The sequence below is a fragment of the Macaca nemestrina genome, chromosome 15 (assembly GCF_043159975.1).
Source record: "Macaca nemestrina isolate mMacNem1 chromosome 15, mMacNem.hap1, whole genome shotgun sequence".
In the NCBI taxonomy this organism is placed as follows: domain Eukaryota; kingdom Metazoa; phylum Chordata; class Mammalia; order Primates; family Cercopithecidae; genus Macaca; species Macaca nemestrina.
The window spans coordinates 111,349,859-111,367,108 of NC_092139.1; the positions used below are offsets into that span (position 1 = coordinate 111,349,859).

At 40.9% G+C, this 17,250-nt stretch overlaps 1 protein-coding gene across 11 annotated transcripts in view; it reads right to left on the bottom strand.

The window, feature by feature from the left end:
* LOC105464318 (EF-hand calcium binding domain 6) overlaps positions 1 to 17,250 on the bottom strand; it is a 308,413-nt gene that overhangs the window by 88,337 nt on the left and 202,826 nt on the right. For all 11 annotated transcript variants that reach the window (XM_011712104.2, XM_011712099.2, XM_011712096.2 and 8 more), the window contains 2 exons: positions 10,202 to 10,298; positions 1,646 to 1,764 (listed from right to left, as the gene is read on the bottom strand). In XM_011712104.2, the coding sequence (XP_011710406.2) occupies positions 1,646 to 1,764; positions 10,202 to 10,298 (216 nt within the window). The remainder of the gene's footprint in view (positions 1 to 1,645; positions 1,765 to 10,201; positions 10,299 to 17,250) is intronic.

The following is a 17,250-nucleotide window of genomic DNA, read 5'->3' on the forward strand; positions in this document are numbered from 1 at the left end:
AACGGAAATAAGCTCTGTCCCACCCTCAGAAAAAGGCTCCGTCCACTCTCATTTCCCACATGGGAACCCTTGTGGGGGACATGCCTCCAATGCCTCTCATCCCCATGGCCAGCCCCCACTCAGGGGTTCCCCCCGGTGAGGCGGTGGTCTCCCAAGACCAGCACCTCCAGCCAGCCTCTCCCCTGAACTGTTTCCTGACTCATCTTCCTAAACCACAGCTCTGTTCGCCCCACAACCACACTCAAATTCCATTGTTCCTCACTGCCTGGTCAATAACACCTGAAAGCAAGGATCTAGTAAGGGATTGGCCCTACTCTTCCTTTCTGACCCTGGGAGCCCCATGCTACTTCTGATAGAACACCTGCCTCCTTGCAGACAGGTGGTCTGCTGACCAAGAATGTCTCCTTCTCCATCTGGACCCATGACAGCTTCCAGCCCTCCCTGGCCCCATGCTCCTGCCTCACCGCCCAGGCCACCTGACTTGCTCTCTGCCCGGGGGTTTTGCACAGTTGTTGCTGTACCATAGTTACCTGTGTGAATGCATTCTGTGCCCTGACAGCTTCCCAAAGACAGGGACCATGTCGTCATCTTTGGATCATCCCAAAGGTCAACTGAGAGGGAGGGCTATGCATTTGCCTACTCTACAAAGATCTGCCTGTCAACCAGCTGAGACTACTAATGTAAGCTGCTCAAACAGAAATGGGAAGGGAGTCTAACTGGACCCTGTGTTGGAACCAATCTTTAAAAAATAAGGATTTTTTAAGAATTTCCAGTTGCTTTTCTAAATTAGACACAAAACAACCCACCTAATTCTAAACTTGGCCAAGATTTCAGCCTTCCACTTTGAACAGATGAAAAGCTGGGAAATGGTATGAACTGTTTCATGAGTTTGCCTCCTGAGTGGACACACGATGTTGGTATACCATCCTGGGGGAATGCAGGTGGCTACGGACATATAATGAAGAAAGAGGTAATTTGAAGTTGGGTCTGGAACTTGGAAATAGATCACATTGTTAGTGGACTGTGAAACTTAGACATCTATCCAGGGAAGACCACAACTGGGGGCTCAATTCCAAAACAGCTAAATCGAAAATACATTTGACAAATGGAACCAACATCGGATATAATTTTCAGTTTAAGAGACTCTTGGGAAGCTACTCCAAGTTGCTAAAAGTTTGGTTTTTCTTCCCAGAGATTACTTATCTATAAAACAGTTGTGCAACATTAATTTCCATCTATAGGTAATGGGGAGAAACTGCTTTTCCCTTTACCCATTGCATGTCTGCTGAGTGAGGTGTATTAGAGTTAAGTCCTTGGAGAGTGACTTGTTTTGTTAAAACAGTATAAGTTTGGGCTTGAGCTCCCAGGTCCTTGGAAATAGAAACCTCTCAAGTCTGGTATGGATGACGAGCATTTACCCTGGTTCTCCGTGTTGCTGAAGACCAAGGCAACCACCAAGGCTGCTTGCTATGAGCACCAAGGAGCAAGGAACAAGGAAGGACGCAGGAGATGAGACAGATACAACCAAGAGAAAATACTCCCAGTCCCCAGTTACCCTGAAGTAGAAAAGGTTAGGCTGAATTTGCTGCAGCAAGCAACCCTAGTCCTTAAGAACAGAAACCAGCCAGTCTCATGTGCCACTTACCTTGCCCAAAGCTTTTCAAACTCTCTTGGTGTGAGGGGAATATCAAAACCGTACAGTGCGTTCTTTATGTCCCGGCGTCGAAGAATGCCATTGCCCTCGTTATCGGTTTCTAGAAAATTCTACAACAACAGAAGACGGTATTTAGGAATATGTGAAATGTATGTACGACAACAGAAAAGATGTTCAATAGTCAGTATCTGGGACAATCCAAAGCATTTGTATCCCCGTCCACCTCCTTAATCACCTTTTAATCTAAGTTCCAGGTATCCTCATCATTCCTGGAAAGAAAGTGATAGAGCAAAATGGAAACGAGAATTAGGTGTTGGAAGCGGGTGGTTTCTGAGTTGCCTCAGGGGTTTGACCTGGATTCTTCTCCTGATCAACAACTTGGGTTCACAAATGATTAGAAATAAGGGCCAACCAGAGCCCAGGAAATGAGATGGAGGATCCTCATCTCAGTGATGGTTTGGTTTTAGCCCTCTGGCTGTAAGAGGGGAAATGAGGGACATTAGACTCCAGCTATTATGACAAGATTATATGGTACCATTTTTATGGCCCTGAGGGGTACAGAAGGTATTGTCAGGCATGTAAAAGGACCACAGACTTAAATAACAGCTAACACATGTGGTTCTCAGCAATGTCTTCAGTTGTTTCCAAGTAATAGCTCATTTAATCTTCTTCATAACAACACGATGAGGTAGATATAATAGGTACATCTACAGAACTCTCTGCAAGCATGATACTTAATAGTGAAAGAACAAAACATTCCCCTTAAGATCAGGAACAAAGTGAGAATATCTCCATCACCTGCTATTCAACATTGTACTGCAGGATCTCAGCCCGTTTATTTGGACAAGAAAAAGGATAAAAGGTGTAATGATAGGACAGGAAGAAATACAATTATTATTATTCACTGACATGATTGTATACATAGGAATACAAAGAATCCACAAATAAATTATTATAAGAGGTGAATTTAGCAAGCAGTCTGGATTCTATATCAACAGGCAAAATCAATCACAGTTTTTATATATCAGACAGGGAAAGTGAAATTTTAAAAGATAACATTTACAAAAGGCATCAAAAATCCAAAGGCCTAGGAATAAATCTGTGATATCTGAGAAATGCCTTTATACAGAAAAGTATAAAACTTTTCTGAAAGATATTGAAGAAGATCAAAATAAATGGAGAGACACTATGTTCATGAATTAGAAAACTCAAATATAATAGTAAAGGTGTCATTTTCTTTGTGGAACTTGACAAAGCGATTCAAAACTCTTGAAGAACAAGGTAGAGGGAGTTGCCTACCAATTAATTAAGATGTATCATTAAGTTATAGCGACGACCAAGATGTGATGTAGGTGCCAGCACAGACAAATTTATCAGTGGAACAGAATGAGGAGGTCAGCAGCACCCGCGGGCCATGATGTAGGCAGTGGTGATTCTCAGATCGGCCAGGAGAAAGGGGACTTCACAATGACCAGTGCTGGGACAGCGGGACTTCCATATGGAGGAAATGAGATGGGGTCCCTGCCTCTCAACACTTGGGAAACATCTAGTCCAGATTTCAAGACCTGAATGTGAAAGTTGAAACTGTCAAGCTCCTATAAGAGAGTGTGAGAGAATATCTTCATGACTCCCGGGTAGAATTCTTAAACAAGACCCATAGAGAGAGACGTTAGTAAATTTGACTACATTAAAAAGAACTTATATTTATCAAAAGACACCATATAAAAAAGGTAACAACACAGAATACACACTGAGAGATGATAGTTGCACCACATGTCACTTACAAAAGAGCAGGATCCACAGAGCAGTGTACACTATGACCATAGTCACAGTTTCTGCTAACCGATGAGAAAAAGACAAACCAGCATGTAGACTTAAAGTCTCAAGCAAGCACTTCACAATCGAGGAAACCTGACCAATGAATGACCAAGTGAAGATACTCAATCTCACTAATAACTAACAAAATGCCAATCAAATCTGCAGTGAGATTCTATTACATATCCACTAGAGCAGAAAGAACTAGGAAGTCTGATGGTACCAAGTGCTACAGGATTGAGCGGTTTTGACAAAGTCAAAGATATTTACTATCCGGGTCTTTACAGAAAAAGTGTGCTGGCTCCTGGTCTAAGATATTGGCAATATTCTTTTCCTTCACCTGAATGGTGGTTACATGGTGACTACTTTAAACTTATTTAAACTATACATAGGCATTTTATATACTTCATAGTAGAGTCATAACTTTAAAAAAAAAACAACTATGCTTTAAAAACAATTGGGTCTGTAGGATTTCAGAGTCCCTTTAAAAACACATAGCAGGTCTGGCATGTAAGAAACTTGGAAGTTACCACTCTGTCCCAACAACAAGTAAAAATATGACCAAATTGGAAAATCAACCACTCTTCTTAAATCATGAGAGAAGTGAAGTTACAGGCCAAATCACTGTCCCCAAAACTGGAGAGACAGACAGGTGAATACAGAGAATCATAACTTACTGGGACAGACACCCATAAGCAGAAAACTTTACAGGAACTTACGCCAGAAAGACAGAAGTGGAGGGAATAATTCCTAACTCATTCTATGAGACCAGTATTGCCCTAATACCAAAACCAGACAAAGATATTACAAGTAAGGAAAGCTACACACCATTATCTCTCATGAGAGATAATGTCATTGATAGTTCAACAGGAATAGCATTGAATCTGTAAATTGCTTTGGACAATATGGTCTCAAGCTGAGAGCAAAATTAGGAATATAATCCCATTCACAATTGCCACAAAAAGAACAAAATACCTTGGAATATAGCTAATCATGGAAGTGAAAGTTCTCTACAATAAGAATTACAAAACACTGCTCAAAGAAGTGATGACACAAACAAATGGAAAAACATTCTATGCTCATGGATTGGAAGAATCAATATCATTAAAATGACCATACTGTCCAAAGCAATTTACAGATTCAAGGCTATGCCTGTCGAACTACCAATGACATTCTTTATAGAACTAGAAAAAGCTATTTTAAAATTCATATGAGACTAGGCGTGGTGGCTCATGCCTATAATCCCAGAACCTTGGGAGGCTGAGGCAGGCAGATCACTTGAGCCCAGGAGTTCAAGACAAGTCTGGGCAACATGGCAAAACCCTGTCTCTACAAAAATTACAAAAAATTAGCTGAGTGTGGTGCCACATGTCTGTGGTCCCAACTATTTGGGAGGCTAAGGTGGAAGGATGGCTTGAGCCTGGTAGGCAGAGGTTACAGTGAGCCAAGATCACGCCACTGCACTCCAGTCTGGGTGACAGAGTGAGACTCTGTCTCAAAATAAAATAAAATAAAATAAAATTCATATGGAACCAAAAAAGAGTCTAAATAGCCAAGGCAATCCTAAGCAAAATGAATAAAGCTGGAGGCATCAAGTTACCCAATTAAACTATACAGTAACCAAACAGTATGGTACTGGTACAAAAACAGACACATAGAACAGTGGAACAGAATAGAGAGCCCAGAAATAAGACTGCACACCTACAACCATCTGATCTTCAACAAAGCTGACAAAAACCAGGAATGGAGAAAGGACTCCCTATTCAATAAATGGTGCTGGGATAACTGGTTAGCCAAATGCAGAAGATTGAAACTGGGCCCCTTCCTTATAACAAATACCCCTTCCTTATAACAGAAAATAAACTCAAGATGGATAAAAGACTTAAATCTCAAACTCAAAACTATGAAAACCCTGAAAGACAACCTAAGCAATACCATTCTGGACATAGGAACCAACAAAGATTTCATGACAAAAGCAAAATTGACAAATGGGATCTAATTAGATTTGACAGCTTCTGCACAGCAAAACTATCAATAAAGAGACAACCTACAGAATGTGAGGAAAATGTGCAAACTATGCATCTAACAAAGGTCTAACATCCAGCATCTATAAGGAACTTAAACAACCCCATTGAAAAGTGGGCAAAGAACATGCCAGATACTTTTCAAAAGAAGAAATATATGTGGCCAACAAGCACATGAAAAAAAGCTCATCAGTGGTCACTACAGAAATGCAAATCAAAAGCACAATGAGATACCATCTCATACCAGTCAGAATGGCTACTACTAAAAAGTCAGCCGGGCATAGTGGCTCACACCTGTAATCTCAGCACTTTGGGAGGCAGAGGCAGGTGGATCACCTGAGGTCAAGAGTTTGAGACCAGCCTGGCCAACATGGTGAAACCCTGTCTCTACTAGAAACACAAAAAAATTAGCCGGGTGTGGTGGCATGCACCTGTAGTCTCAGCTACTCGGGAGGCTGAGGCATGAGGATCACTTGAACCTGGGCGGAGGAGGTTGCATTGAGCCTACAATCACACCACTGCACTCCAGCCTGGGTGACAGAGCGAGACTCAATCTCAATTTTTTAAAAAAGGTAAAAGAATAACAGATGCTGGCAAAGTCACAGAGAAAAGGGAATGCTTATACACTGCTGTATGCCACTGTCGGTGGCAGTGTAAATAGTCCAACCATTGTGGAAAACAGTGTGGCAATTCCTCAAAGAGCTACCATTCAACCCTGCGATCCCATTACTGGGTATATACCCAAAGAAAGAGAAATCATTCTAAATATGTAAATATAAATATATTTATATAAAATAAATATATTACTATCATATATAAATATTTTATATCATATATTTATATAACATAAATATTTTATATCAATATCATATATTTATGTAACTTAAATATATGATATTTATATATTTAGATAACAAATATATGATACATTTATTAGACTGATTAGATAACAAATATATGATATTAATATCATATATTTATATAAGACAAATATAAAGATACATGCACAGGTATGTTCACTGCAGTAATATTCATGATAGCAAAGACATGGAATCAACCTAAATGCCCATGAACGGTAGACTGGATAAAGAAACTGTGGAATATATACATCATGGAATACTACAAAGTCATACAAAAGAATGAGATCATGTCCTTTGTAGGAACATGAATGGAGCTGGAGGCTAACATTCTTTGAAAACTAATGCAGGAACAGAAAACCAAATACCGCATGTTCTCACTTACAACTGGGAGCTAAATGGTGAGAACACTTTGACACAAAGAAGGGAACAATAGGCACTGAGACCTACTTGAGGGTGGAGGGGGAGAAGAGAGAGAAGATTTGGAAAGATAACTATTGGGTATTAAGCTTAGTACCTGGGTGACAAAATAATCTGTATGACAAACCCCCATGGCATGAATTTACTTATATAACAAACCTACACACGTATCCCTGAACCTAAAATAAAAGTTAAAGAAAACTACAATACCATTTACATTAGCACCCCCCAAAATGAAATACTTAGGTATAAATCTAATAAAACATTAGCCAAGAATGGTGGTGTGCACCTGTTATCCCAGCTACTTGGGAGGCTGAGGTAGGAGGACCGCTTGAGGCCAGGAATTCCAAACCAGCCTGGTCTTATTTACAAGAGCTCTTATATGCAAGAGCTATATAATGAAAACTACAAAACTCTGATGAGAAATGTTTTATGTTTGCAAAACCTAAATAGAGATATTCCATGTTTATGGATAGGAAGGCTCAATAGCATCAAATATAGGTTCAATTCAATCCCAATCAAAATCCCAGCAAATTGTGTTGTAGAGATCCATAAACTTACTCTAGTTTATATGGAGATGCAAAAACTTAGAATAGCCAACACAATACTGAAAACAGCAACAACAACAACAAAAAACTTGGAGAACTGACACTACCTGATGTCAAGATTTACTATAAAGCTACAGTAATCATGACAGTGATATTGGTTAAAGAAAAGACAAGTAGAGCAGGGGAACACAATAGAGAGTCCAGAAACAGACCCACATAATCAACATATCCTTGACAAAGGGGCAAAAGCAATTCAACAGAGCGAAGGCAGTCTTTTCAACAAATGGTGCAGGAACAATTGGACATCTACCTTCAAATAAATGAATCTAGACACAGACCTTATACCCTTCACAAAAATTAACTCAAATGGATTACAAACCTAACTGTAAGATACAAAACTATAAAACTCTTGTAAGACAACATAGGAAAAAATTTAGATGACCTTGAGTTTGGCAGTGACTTGTTAGATATAATCCAAGAAAGAAAGAATTCATGAGCTGGGCTTCATTAAAATTAAAAATATCTGCTCTGCAAAAGACACTGTCATGAAAATGAAAGACAAGCCACAGACTGGGAGAAAATATGCATGAAAGATATATCTGATAAAGGACTCTTAAAACCCAACAAGAAGAAGAAAAGAAACAGTCCAATTAAAAAATGGGCCCAAAACTTAACAGATACATCACTAAAGTATATATGGAAAGATGGCAAAAAAGCATAAGAAAAGATGCTCCATATCATATATCATCAGAAACATGCAAATTAAACAGCAATGAGATACCACTACACCCCTATTAGAATGGCCAAAATCTAGAACACTGACAACACTAAATGCTAGTGAGGATGTGGAGCAACAGGAACTCTCATTCCACGGCTTGACTGCAGAAACCAAGGCCTTGCCAACCCACCTGTCACTCACCCTCCAACAGTGTTTATCACTATTTTTTTCACAGCACTGATCTGCTTTGTTGCTCATTGACTGTCACCTCCACTGGTGCGTGATCTCCATGAGATGGGATCAGACTGACCATGGTTACCACTACATCCCAGTGCATTACTGGTGCACAATATGTGCTGAATAAATCCAAGCAGGGAAGGATGAAGCTGGAAAGGGCCCTGGAATTGGCCCTCAGGAGTCCCTGGGGTCCACAGAGAGCAGCAGCAGCAGATGAGGGCCAGGAGGCTGGTCTGACCGTCCTGAGAGGGCAGACTGCAGGACGGGAGAAGAAAGAGACCAGGAGAAGATTGGCAACTGGGAGTGTGGAGGAAGGAAGAGAGAGTCTAGGGTCAGCTGAGAGACAAGGCTGGCTGGAGAGCAAAGGGTCTCATCTCTTTTTAAGTCAGACCCAAGTGAGAGGAAGGTTAAAGAGAAGTTGGTAGAGAAGGTGTGGAGGATGATGCCAAATAGTGCACCCTGCTTTCTTCTCAGCTGGTGTTCACTGGGTCAGGTGCAGTTTCTAGCGCAGACCCTGCCCTGAACCCCTGAACTTAGAGGGCCGCTCTGAAAGTGGGCCACACAGAGCTCCAGTCTGTGTGATTGGTTGGCGTGGGCCAGCGCAGACAGTTCACTCCATAGAGGACACAATATAGACAGTCGACTCTATGGAGCCCACAGCACAGCCAGTCCACTCTGTGGAGCCCGCGGCACAGACAGTCCACTCTATAGAGCCACAGCAGACAGTCCACTCTGTGGAGCCCGCGGCACAGACAGTCCACTCTGTGGAGCCCGCGGCACAGACAGTCCACTCTGTGGAGCCCGCGGCACAGACAGTCCACTCTATAGAGCCACAGCAGACAGTCCACTCTGTGGAGCCCGCGGCACAGACAGTCCACTCTGTGGAGCCCGCGGCAAAGACAGTCCACTCTGTGGAGCCCGCGGCACAGACAGTCCACTCTGTGGAGCCCGCGGCACAGACAGTCCACTCTGTGGAGCCCGCGGCACAGACAGTCCACTCTGTGGAGCCCGCGGCACAGACAGTCCACTCTATAGAGCCACAGCACAGACAGTCCACTCTGTGGAGTCTACGGCACTGACAGTCCACTCTGAGCGGGACAGGAGGCTGGGTAGAGACAGTCCCAAGAGGTCAGCAGCACTTCAAAGACAAACCTTCGTTTTGGGCACAGGCCAAGAAAGAGCAAACACAGAAAGAAAATGACCAAATGAAACGAAGTGGAGATATTTTTCAAAATAATGTGAAAATATTTCCATAATGCAGTTTAAAAAATACTTATTAGAGGGAAGCTATTGCCTTCTTGTTGCATTATAAAGTGGTGATCTCACAGCCTAGATTTCAGGACAAACTCGGTTTTGCACGTGCAGTTCTATTATCCTGTAGGTCTGTCTGTCATTGGCCCTGTTGGATTAGACAGCCCCATCTCAATACCATAATCACAGTTTACATGATTACACATGGAGGGTATCTGCCTTATACATGTGCTTCTATAATTTTGGCAAGACAGGAAGAAACAGCTCTTTAAAATTTATGTTTATATTGTATAAAATTAAGTACAACAGCATCTTATATTTTTCATGTATTAGGTTGGTGAAAAGAAATTGTGGTTTTTCCGTTAAAGTAATGGCCAAAACTGTGATGACTTTTGCACCAACCGAATACATTTTTAACTCATATCAAGCCTGAGGTAATGCCAGGAATTTCTGTTCACGTAACTCCAACAATTCCTTATCTTTCTAAACCTCACCTGACCTTGAATGTGAGAATTTAGTTTGAAAAAATCTTTTAAGAATAGCAGGAGTCCCCACACTGGGTATACAGAATTGTTTTCCCATCTTAGCAGCTGGATCTGAACAGCTTCATCATCCCAGTGATCTTGAAACATTGAAATCGATTTTCTTTCCTTTTAAGGAAATCATCATTTTCTTACCTTAGACAAGTCTGACCATCTGTTTTTTGCTTTGGTAACAAGATACTGATGAGCCTGTTCACAAGCTAGTTCTGAATCCGCGACCTTCTGTTTTGGTCTTAAAAGAAAAAAAAATAATAAATAACTGTGTTGAAATTTAATGGGTTCATTAATCTCCCAAGGGGTTTCCCTATCCCCCCCTGTTTGTTTCAAGGATACCATTAAAGTCTGTTATTTCACATCTGGTTTAACTTAATTCTTAAAGTACAGTCTTATTTCTCCAGCTGCGTGCCAGGGAAGTCTTCTGACATTGTGTAAGTCCTTGTTCATTTTCAGATAAATGCTATTCAACTTTGTTTTTTCAGCACACAAAACAAACAGGGCTCATTTATTCTCAGAAGGGGGAAAACACAATGTAACATTAAGTGTCTTGGGAGGAAAACAGCTAAAAACTTTTATTTCTGAATTTGCAAGCTGGAGAGATAATGGAGACTACAGGAAATGGTTGCGAAACACTGGGGGAACTTCTCAGCTCATTTTCCAAGGTGAGGCTTGTAGGATTTAAAGATAGGGCTGGGCGTGCTGGCTCACGCCTGTAATCCCAACACTTTGGGAGGTCAAGGCGGGTGGATGACTTGAGGTCAAGAGTTCGAGATCAGCCTGGCCAACATGGTGAAACCCCGCCTCTACTAAAACTACAAAAATGAGCTGGACATGGTAGAAACATGCCTGTAATCCCAGCTACTCGGGAGGCTGAGGCAGGAGCATTGCTTGAACCTGGGAGGTGGAGTTGGCAGTAAGCTGAGATCGTGCCATTGCACTGCAGTCTGGGGGAGAGTGCGAGACTCTATCTCAAAAATAAAAATAAATAAAAAGGATCAAAATTCTGTCATATTTACTCACAGGATGGACACTTAAAAAAAGACCCTGTGCTCACAGGTCCCTGCTAGGCCACAGTAAAGCACAATAAAGGCTGAGGCTGGAGGGGCTGGGATGCCCTGGATCCTTCCACACACTAGAACAAATCAGGAATGGAGGAAAACGTGTAAAGCCCACGTGCACACCCACCCTGGTGCCCGGCCAGTGTAAACTGCAGTCACTGTGATTTTCCTTCTCCACCTGACTCCCCCTGCCCTTGACGGTGCTGTCTCTCCCCACTCTCTTCTGAGAGGTCATCTCTTCCAGCGTCCCCAACTACAGCCTTGACGCTGCTTGCCTATGAGTCTGCACCACCGGTACTACACCCTCACCTGCTTTTCTGTGCCATCTTTCTCCAACTGCCTACCGGACTCTGCAGAATCATGGAATTTCGAGGGTGGAAAGGGATCCAAACTCAACCAGCCAATCCCCTCTCACTACTTGACCACGTAAGGCTTTGGAAGATTGATGGAATTATGTTGCGTTTTTACAATTTTTGCTTAAAAGGACTGTAAGTCCTAATGATGTCTATTGCTCTGCCTTCACGTTTAGACTCCTCCTAAATCCCACCTGCACCAGAGGACTCACCTGAGCCTCCCCAAAGTGCTGTCAGAGAGCCCGCGAGGGGCATGTGGTATCTCAGCAAAGTCAGTGGATCCCAGTTGATTTCACTGTCGAAACGCATATCCAAACAGCCCTAGGCCCCCTGCTTTCCACACCCTGATTTCTTTTCCAGGTTATAAGGCTTGATTATTTCCTTAATTATCCATGAGCAAACCAATGAATCCTACTGCTTTTCCATCTATTTTCCCCTTTCTCATTTTACATACTTGTCCCTCTCGAGAGATCAGGAGGTTTTCCGGTGGTTACTTAATTCCTCTCCTATTGCCCAGCTTGTTAAATCTTGACAATCAGTCAGATCCAGCCTTCCTTCCTATCAGCCAGCTCCTCAGTCACAGATTCATAGGAACACTCGCTATGTGCTGCTCTAGGCCCTGCAGACACAATGACTAGCAATGCGGACAGAGTCCACATTCCCAAGGAGCTTACACTGTGATGCAGAAACTTACAACAAACACACAAGAAAAATAAGTGACTCGGCCGGGCGCGGTGGCTCATGCCTGTAATCCCAGCACTTTGAGAGGCTGAGGTGGGCAGATCACGAGGTCAGGAGTTCGAGACCAGACTGGCCAACATGGTGAAACCCTGTCTCTACTAAAAATACAAAAATTAGCTGGGCATGGTGGTGCACGCCTATAATCCCAGCTACTTGGGAGGTTGAGACAGAAGAATCACTGGAATCTGGGAGGCGAAGTTTGCAGTGAGCTGAGATCATGCCACTGCACTCCAGTCTGGGTGACAGAGTAAGACTCCATCTCAAAAAAAAGAAAGAAAAGAGAGAGAGAGAGAGAGAGAAAAGAGAATAGAAGAGAAGAGAAGAGAAAGAAAAGAAAAGAAAAGAAAAGAATAGAAAACAAAAGAAAAGAAGAAAAGAAAAGAAAGAGACTCAGATAACTTCAGATACTGCATGGGACCCAGAATGATGGGGCGGGGGCGACTTCGTCAGGAAGACCAGGGAGCGGCTCTTTGACAGCTGCGTGAAGACTTCAGGGAACACACTCCAGGCAGTACCAGGGTCTTGGGAGGTGCTTCCGGTCCCAGTTAGGATGGAGTAGGCACACTTCACCCTTTCTCTCCTTCTTACGACAACCCAACATCCTACACAGAATACAAAATGCAACTATCTGAGGACACTAAAAGGTAAATAATAAGAGGCTGATGGAAAGAGAAATAAAAACTTGAAGAATGACAAAGTTATGAGTTTCATGGGGCTTTCCTCCCATGTTCCCAGCTTAAGAGTCAAGAGCAGTCCTAATTCTGGAACTGTGCAGCAGATGTGAACAGAAAAAGGTCCAAAAGAAAGGCTGACTTTCTGACCAAAGAGCTAGGACAGGATGGAGGGCCTCTTCAGGAGACAGCGGCAGGAATTCCCGTTTTTGTCTCTGTTTACTCTCCCAGCCCAATTCTGAGACTGCACTTTTGTAGTGGTGCCCATGATAGCAGTGGCCAAAACGTTAAAATTTTCTCTAACTAGAAAAAATGAGAAAAAGGGTTCCTGTGATTCAAGGAATGTTGCGAAATCCATGTTAATTTTCTCTCTCTCTCTCTTTTTTTTTTTTCTCTCACTAGGGCCCTGAAGGTGACCCTTATCATGAGACATGAATAGCAACACAGATAAGCTAAAACCTAAGATTTTCTAGCCAGAAGATGCAGAAAAGTAGCCCTTGGAGGCTACAGAGTGTGGGGGAGATCATAGAGAAGAGAGAGTTAGAGGAAGGGACATCTGTGCAGGAAGTTCCAGGTTCACCTCTGATGTGTGCAGGTGTAGAACTGACCCCAAGCAGCATAGCAACAGGCTTTGAGAACATGATTACTGTGTAGTTAAGACTGACTTCTGGGTGGTGCACACGTGGGTTTCCCTGAAGAGTACTGCAATGACTTTGAAAACAAAATTGACATTAAAACCACAGAAGGCACGTTAGGACTTGCAGTCTAAAACTAACTAGGCTGATTGCCTGCTAAAATAATGACAAAAAAAAAAAAAAAATCAACACACTACAGAGGATTTTAACAGAACCAGAGTGTCATAACAAAACAGTTAAAGTATCTAGGATACAGTCCAAAGTGATATAAAAAAACAGAAAAATCTCAATAATGCTCAAGGTAAAAGACAACAGATACCAACCCCAAGATGAACTAGACGTTGAAATTATCAGATTGTAAAGCAGCTATTATATTCATGGAGTAAGAGCAAACAAACTTGAAAGAAAGAAGAAGGAAAAAGGAAATAACCAAAATACAGTAACTGAAATGACATTCTGGATTGGCTCAGCGGCAGAATGGAATGACAGAGGAGTCAGCAAAATTGAAAACTCATGAATAGAAATCTCTCAAACTGAATGAAAGAGAAAATAAAAATAACATAGTCTCAGAGATACAAAACCTGTGATACAAAACCAAAAGGTCTAAGCTTCATGTCATTGAGGTACCAAAAGGAGAAGAAAAAGATGGGTACAGAAAAAGTATTTTTAAAAATAATAGCTGAAAACACCACAAATTTGGCATAAAACATAAATTTACAGATTTAAGAAGCTCAGTAAATCCAAAAAGAGATTAAAAAAAAAAAGAACAAACAAAAACCACTAAAAAACCCACCGTCAAACAAATCAAATCATAAATTATACTCAATTGTCTGAAAAACTAAAGATTAAAAAAAAATATCTAAAGTAGTGTGAATGGCCTGGTACGGTGGCTCATGCCTGTGATCCAAGCACTTTGGGAGCCTGAGATGGGAGGATTGCTTGAACTCAGGAGTTCGAGACCAGCATGGGCAACATGACAAGACCCTGTCTCTAGAAAAAATACAAAATGTAGGCATGATGGTGCTCACCTGTGATTGCAGCTACTTGGGAGGCTGAGGTGGATCACTTGGACCTGGGAGGTCAAGGTTGCAGTGAGCTGTGATCGCACCGCTGCACTCCAGTCTGGGTGACAGAGTGAGAGATCTAGTTAAAAAAAGAGAAGAAAAGAGAAGAAAAGAGAAGAGAAGAAAAGAAGTCTGGGAAAAATGGCATATTAAATATGAGAAAATGGAATATTTGCATACTTCTTGCCACAGATTATGGAGGCCATAAGACCATGGAACAACATTTTTAAAGTGCTGGAACAAAAGAATTGTCAACCCCAAACTCTATATCCAGCAAAAGTATCTTTCAAGAATAAAGAGTAAATAAAGATATTATAAATTGAACAAAACTAAGACAATTTGTCTCCAACAGACCTGCTCTAAAAGATGTCCTATAGGAAGTTCTTCAGGGGAAGAAGAATGATAGCTGAGAGAAACTTAGAACTTCAGAAAGAGAAGAATAGCAACAGAAGTGGTAAATACCTAGGAAATTATAATACACATTTTTTTCTCAGAGTTTAAAATACATGAAGCATAAATTAATAGTACTAGAAAAAGAAATAGACAAACTCAAAAGTATTGCTGGAGACTTCAACACTCCTCTCTTAGTAATTAATAGAATAAGGAGACAGAAAATAATCAAGAATATAGAAGACCCGAACAACACTAATAACCAACTTGATCTGACATTTACAGAACACTCCACCCAACAGCACCAGAATACACATTATTTTCAAGTATACACAGAATATTTACCAAGACAGACCATATCCAGGGTCATAAAACAAACCTTAACTAATTAAAAAGAATTAATATCACACAAGATATGTTCTCTGACCACAACAGAATTAAATTATAATCAATAACAGAACAATATTTAAACACTATGCATTTTTTTTTTTTTTTTGAGACAGAGTCTCACTCTGTCACCCAGGCTGGAGTGCAGTGGTGCAACCTCAGCTCACTGCAATCTCCACCTCCCAGGTTCAAGCAATTCTTCTGTCTCAGCCTCCCGAGTAGCTGAAATTATAGGCACCCACCACCACACCTGGCTGGCTTATTTATTTTTGTCTCTTTAGTAGAGATGGGATTTTGCCATGCTGACTAGACTGGTCTTGAACTCCTGATCTTAAGGGATCTGCCCACCTCAGCCTCCCAAAGTGCTGGGATTACAGGCATGAGCCACCACATCTGGCCTGAACACTATGCAAATATTTTGAAATTAAACAACATACTTCTAAACAATCCATGGATCTAAGAGGAAGTCTTAAGGGAAATTAGAAAATAATTTGAAATGAATAGAAATAAAAACTACAACATATCCAAATTTGTGAAATGCAGCTACATCAGTGCCTACAGGGAAATACATTACATTAATGGTTTATATGAGAGAAAAAAGGACTCAAATAAAAACTATGGGTTTCCAATTTAAGAAATATAAAAGAGAAACTGAATCCAAAACAAGCAGAAAGAAGGAAATAATAAAGACCAAAAATCAATAAAATTGAAATCAGAAAAATAGAGAAAAATCAATAAAACAAAAGCTAGTTTTTTTAAAAGATCTATGAAAGTGAGAAGACTTAGCTGAGCTGAAGAAGAAAGGAGAAAAGAGATCAACTATGAAAGTCATAAATGAAATAAGGAATCTCACTAAATACTTCACAGATACTTAAAAAACAATAAAAGAACATTATGAACCATATTAATTCCATGAATTTGACAACTCTGATGACCAACATCTTGAAAGATGCAAATTAGCAAAACTCACTTGAGACGAAATAGAAACTCTGAATAATCCAATAACTATTAAATTAACTGGATTTATAGTTACAAACCTTCCAACAAAGGATGTTCCAGGACTTGATGACTTCACTGGTTAATTCAATCAAATGTCTAAGAAAGAATAACAATTCTACACAATACAGAAAATGGAAGAGAAAGGAATATTCCTAAGTCATTTTATGAGGTTAACAGGGCCATGTTACCAAAATCACGATTGGTATTAATGACTTTTATTATTCTTAGATGTCTTCCAAAATAAATTACTTATTTTATTTATTATTATTATTTTTTTAATAAAATAAAGCTCATTCTGGCCAGGTGCAGTGACTCATGCTTGTAATCCCAGCATTCTGGGAGGCCAAGGCAGGTAGACCACCTGAGGTCAGGAGTTTGAGACCAGCCTGGCCAACAAGGTGAAACCCCGTCTCTACTAAAAATACAAAAAATTAGCCGGGCGTGTAGTTCCAGCTACTTGGGAGGCTGAGGCAGAAGAATCGCTTGAACCTAGGAGGCGGAGGTTGCAGTAAGCCGAGATGGCGCCATTGCACTCCAGCCTGGGTGACAAGAGCGAAACTCTGTCTCAAACAAACAATTCATTCTATTTTGCAATTATCATCTGAATCCATTAAACCCTCTTATATATCTATGACAAGTTATGTGGTCTTGGTGATGTTGATTTTAATCTTACTATATCTAACCTAAATAATATACTATATTATCCCAAATATTTCATTATTACTCTTCAACTGTTCCCAGCTTTGCTAAAAAGAGAGAGAGAGAGAGAGAGAACAACAAAACCAAAATGATAGAATCACCTGTTGAAATGAACCACCACTAGGACATCACCCTTCAGTGTTCTTGCTGCGGTGCCCAAAGTTCTACAGTATTTCTCAAGAGTGTATAA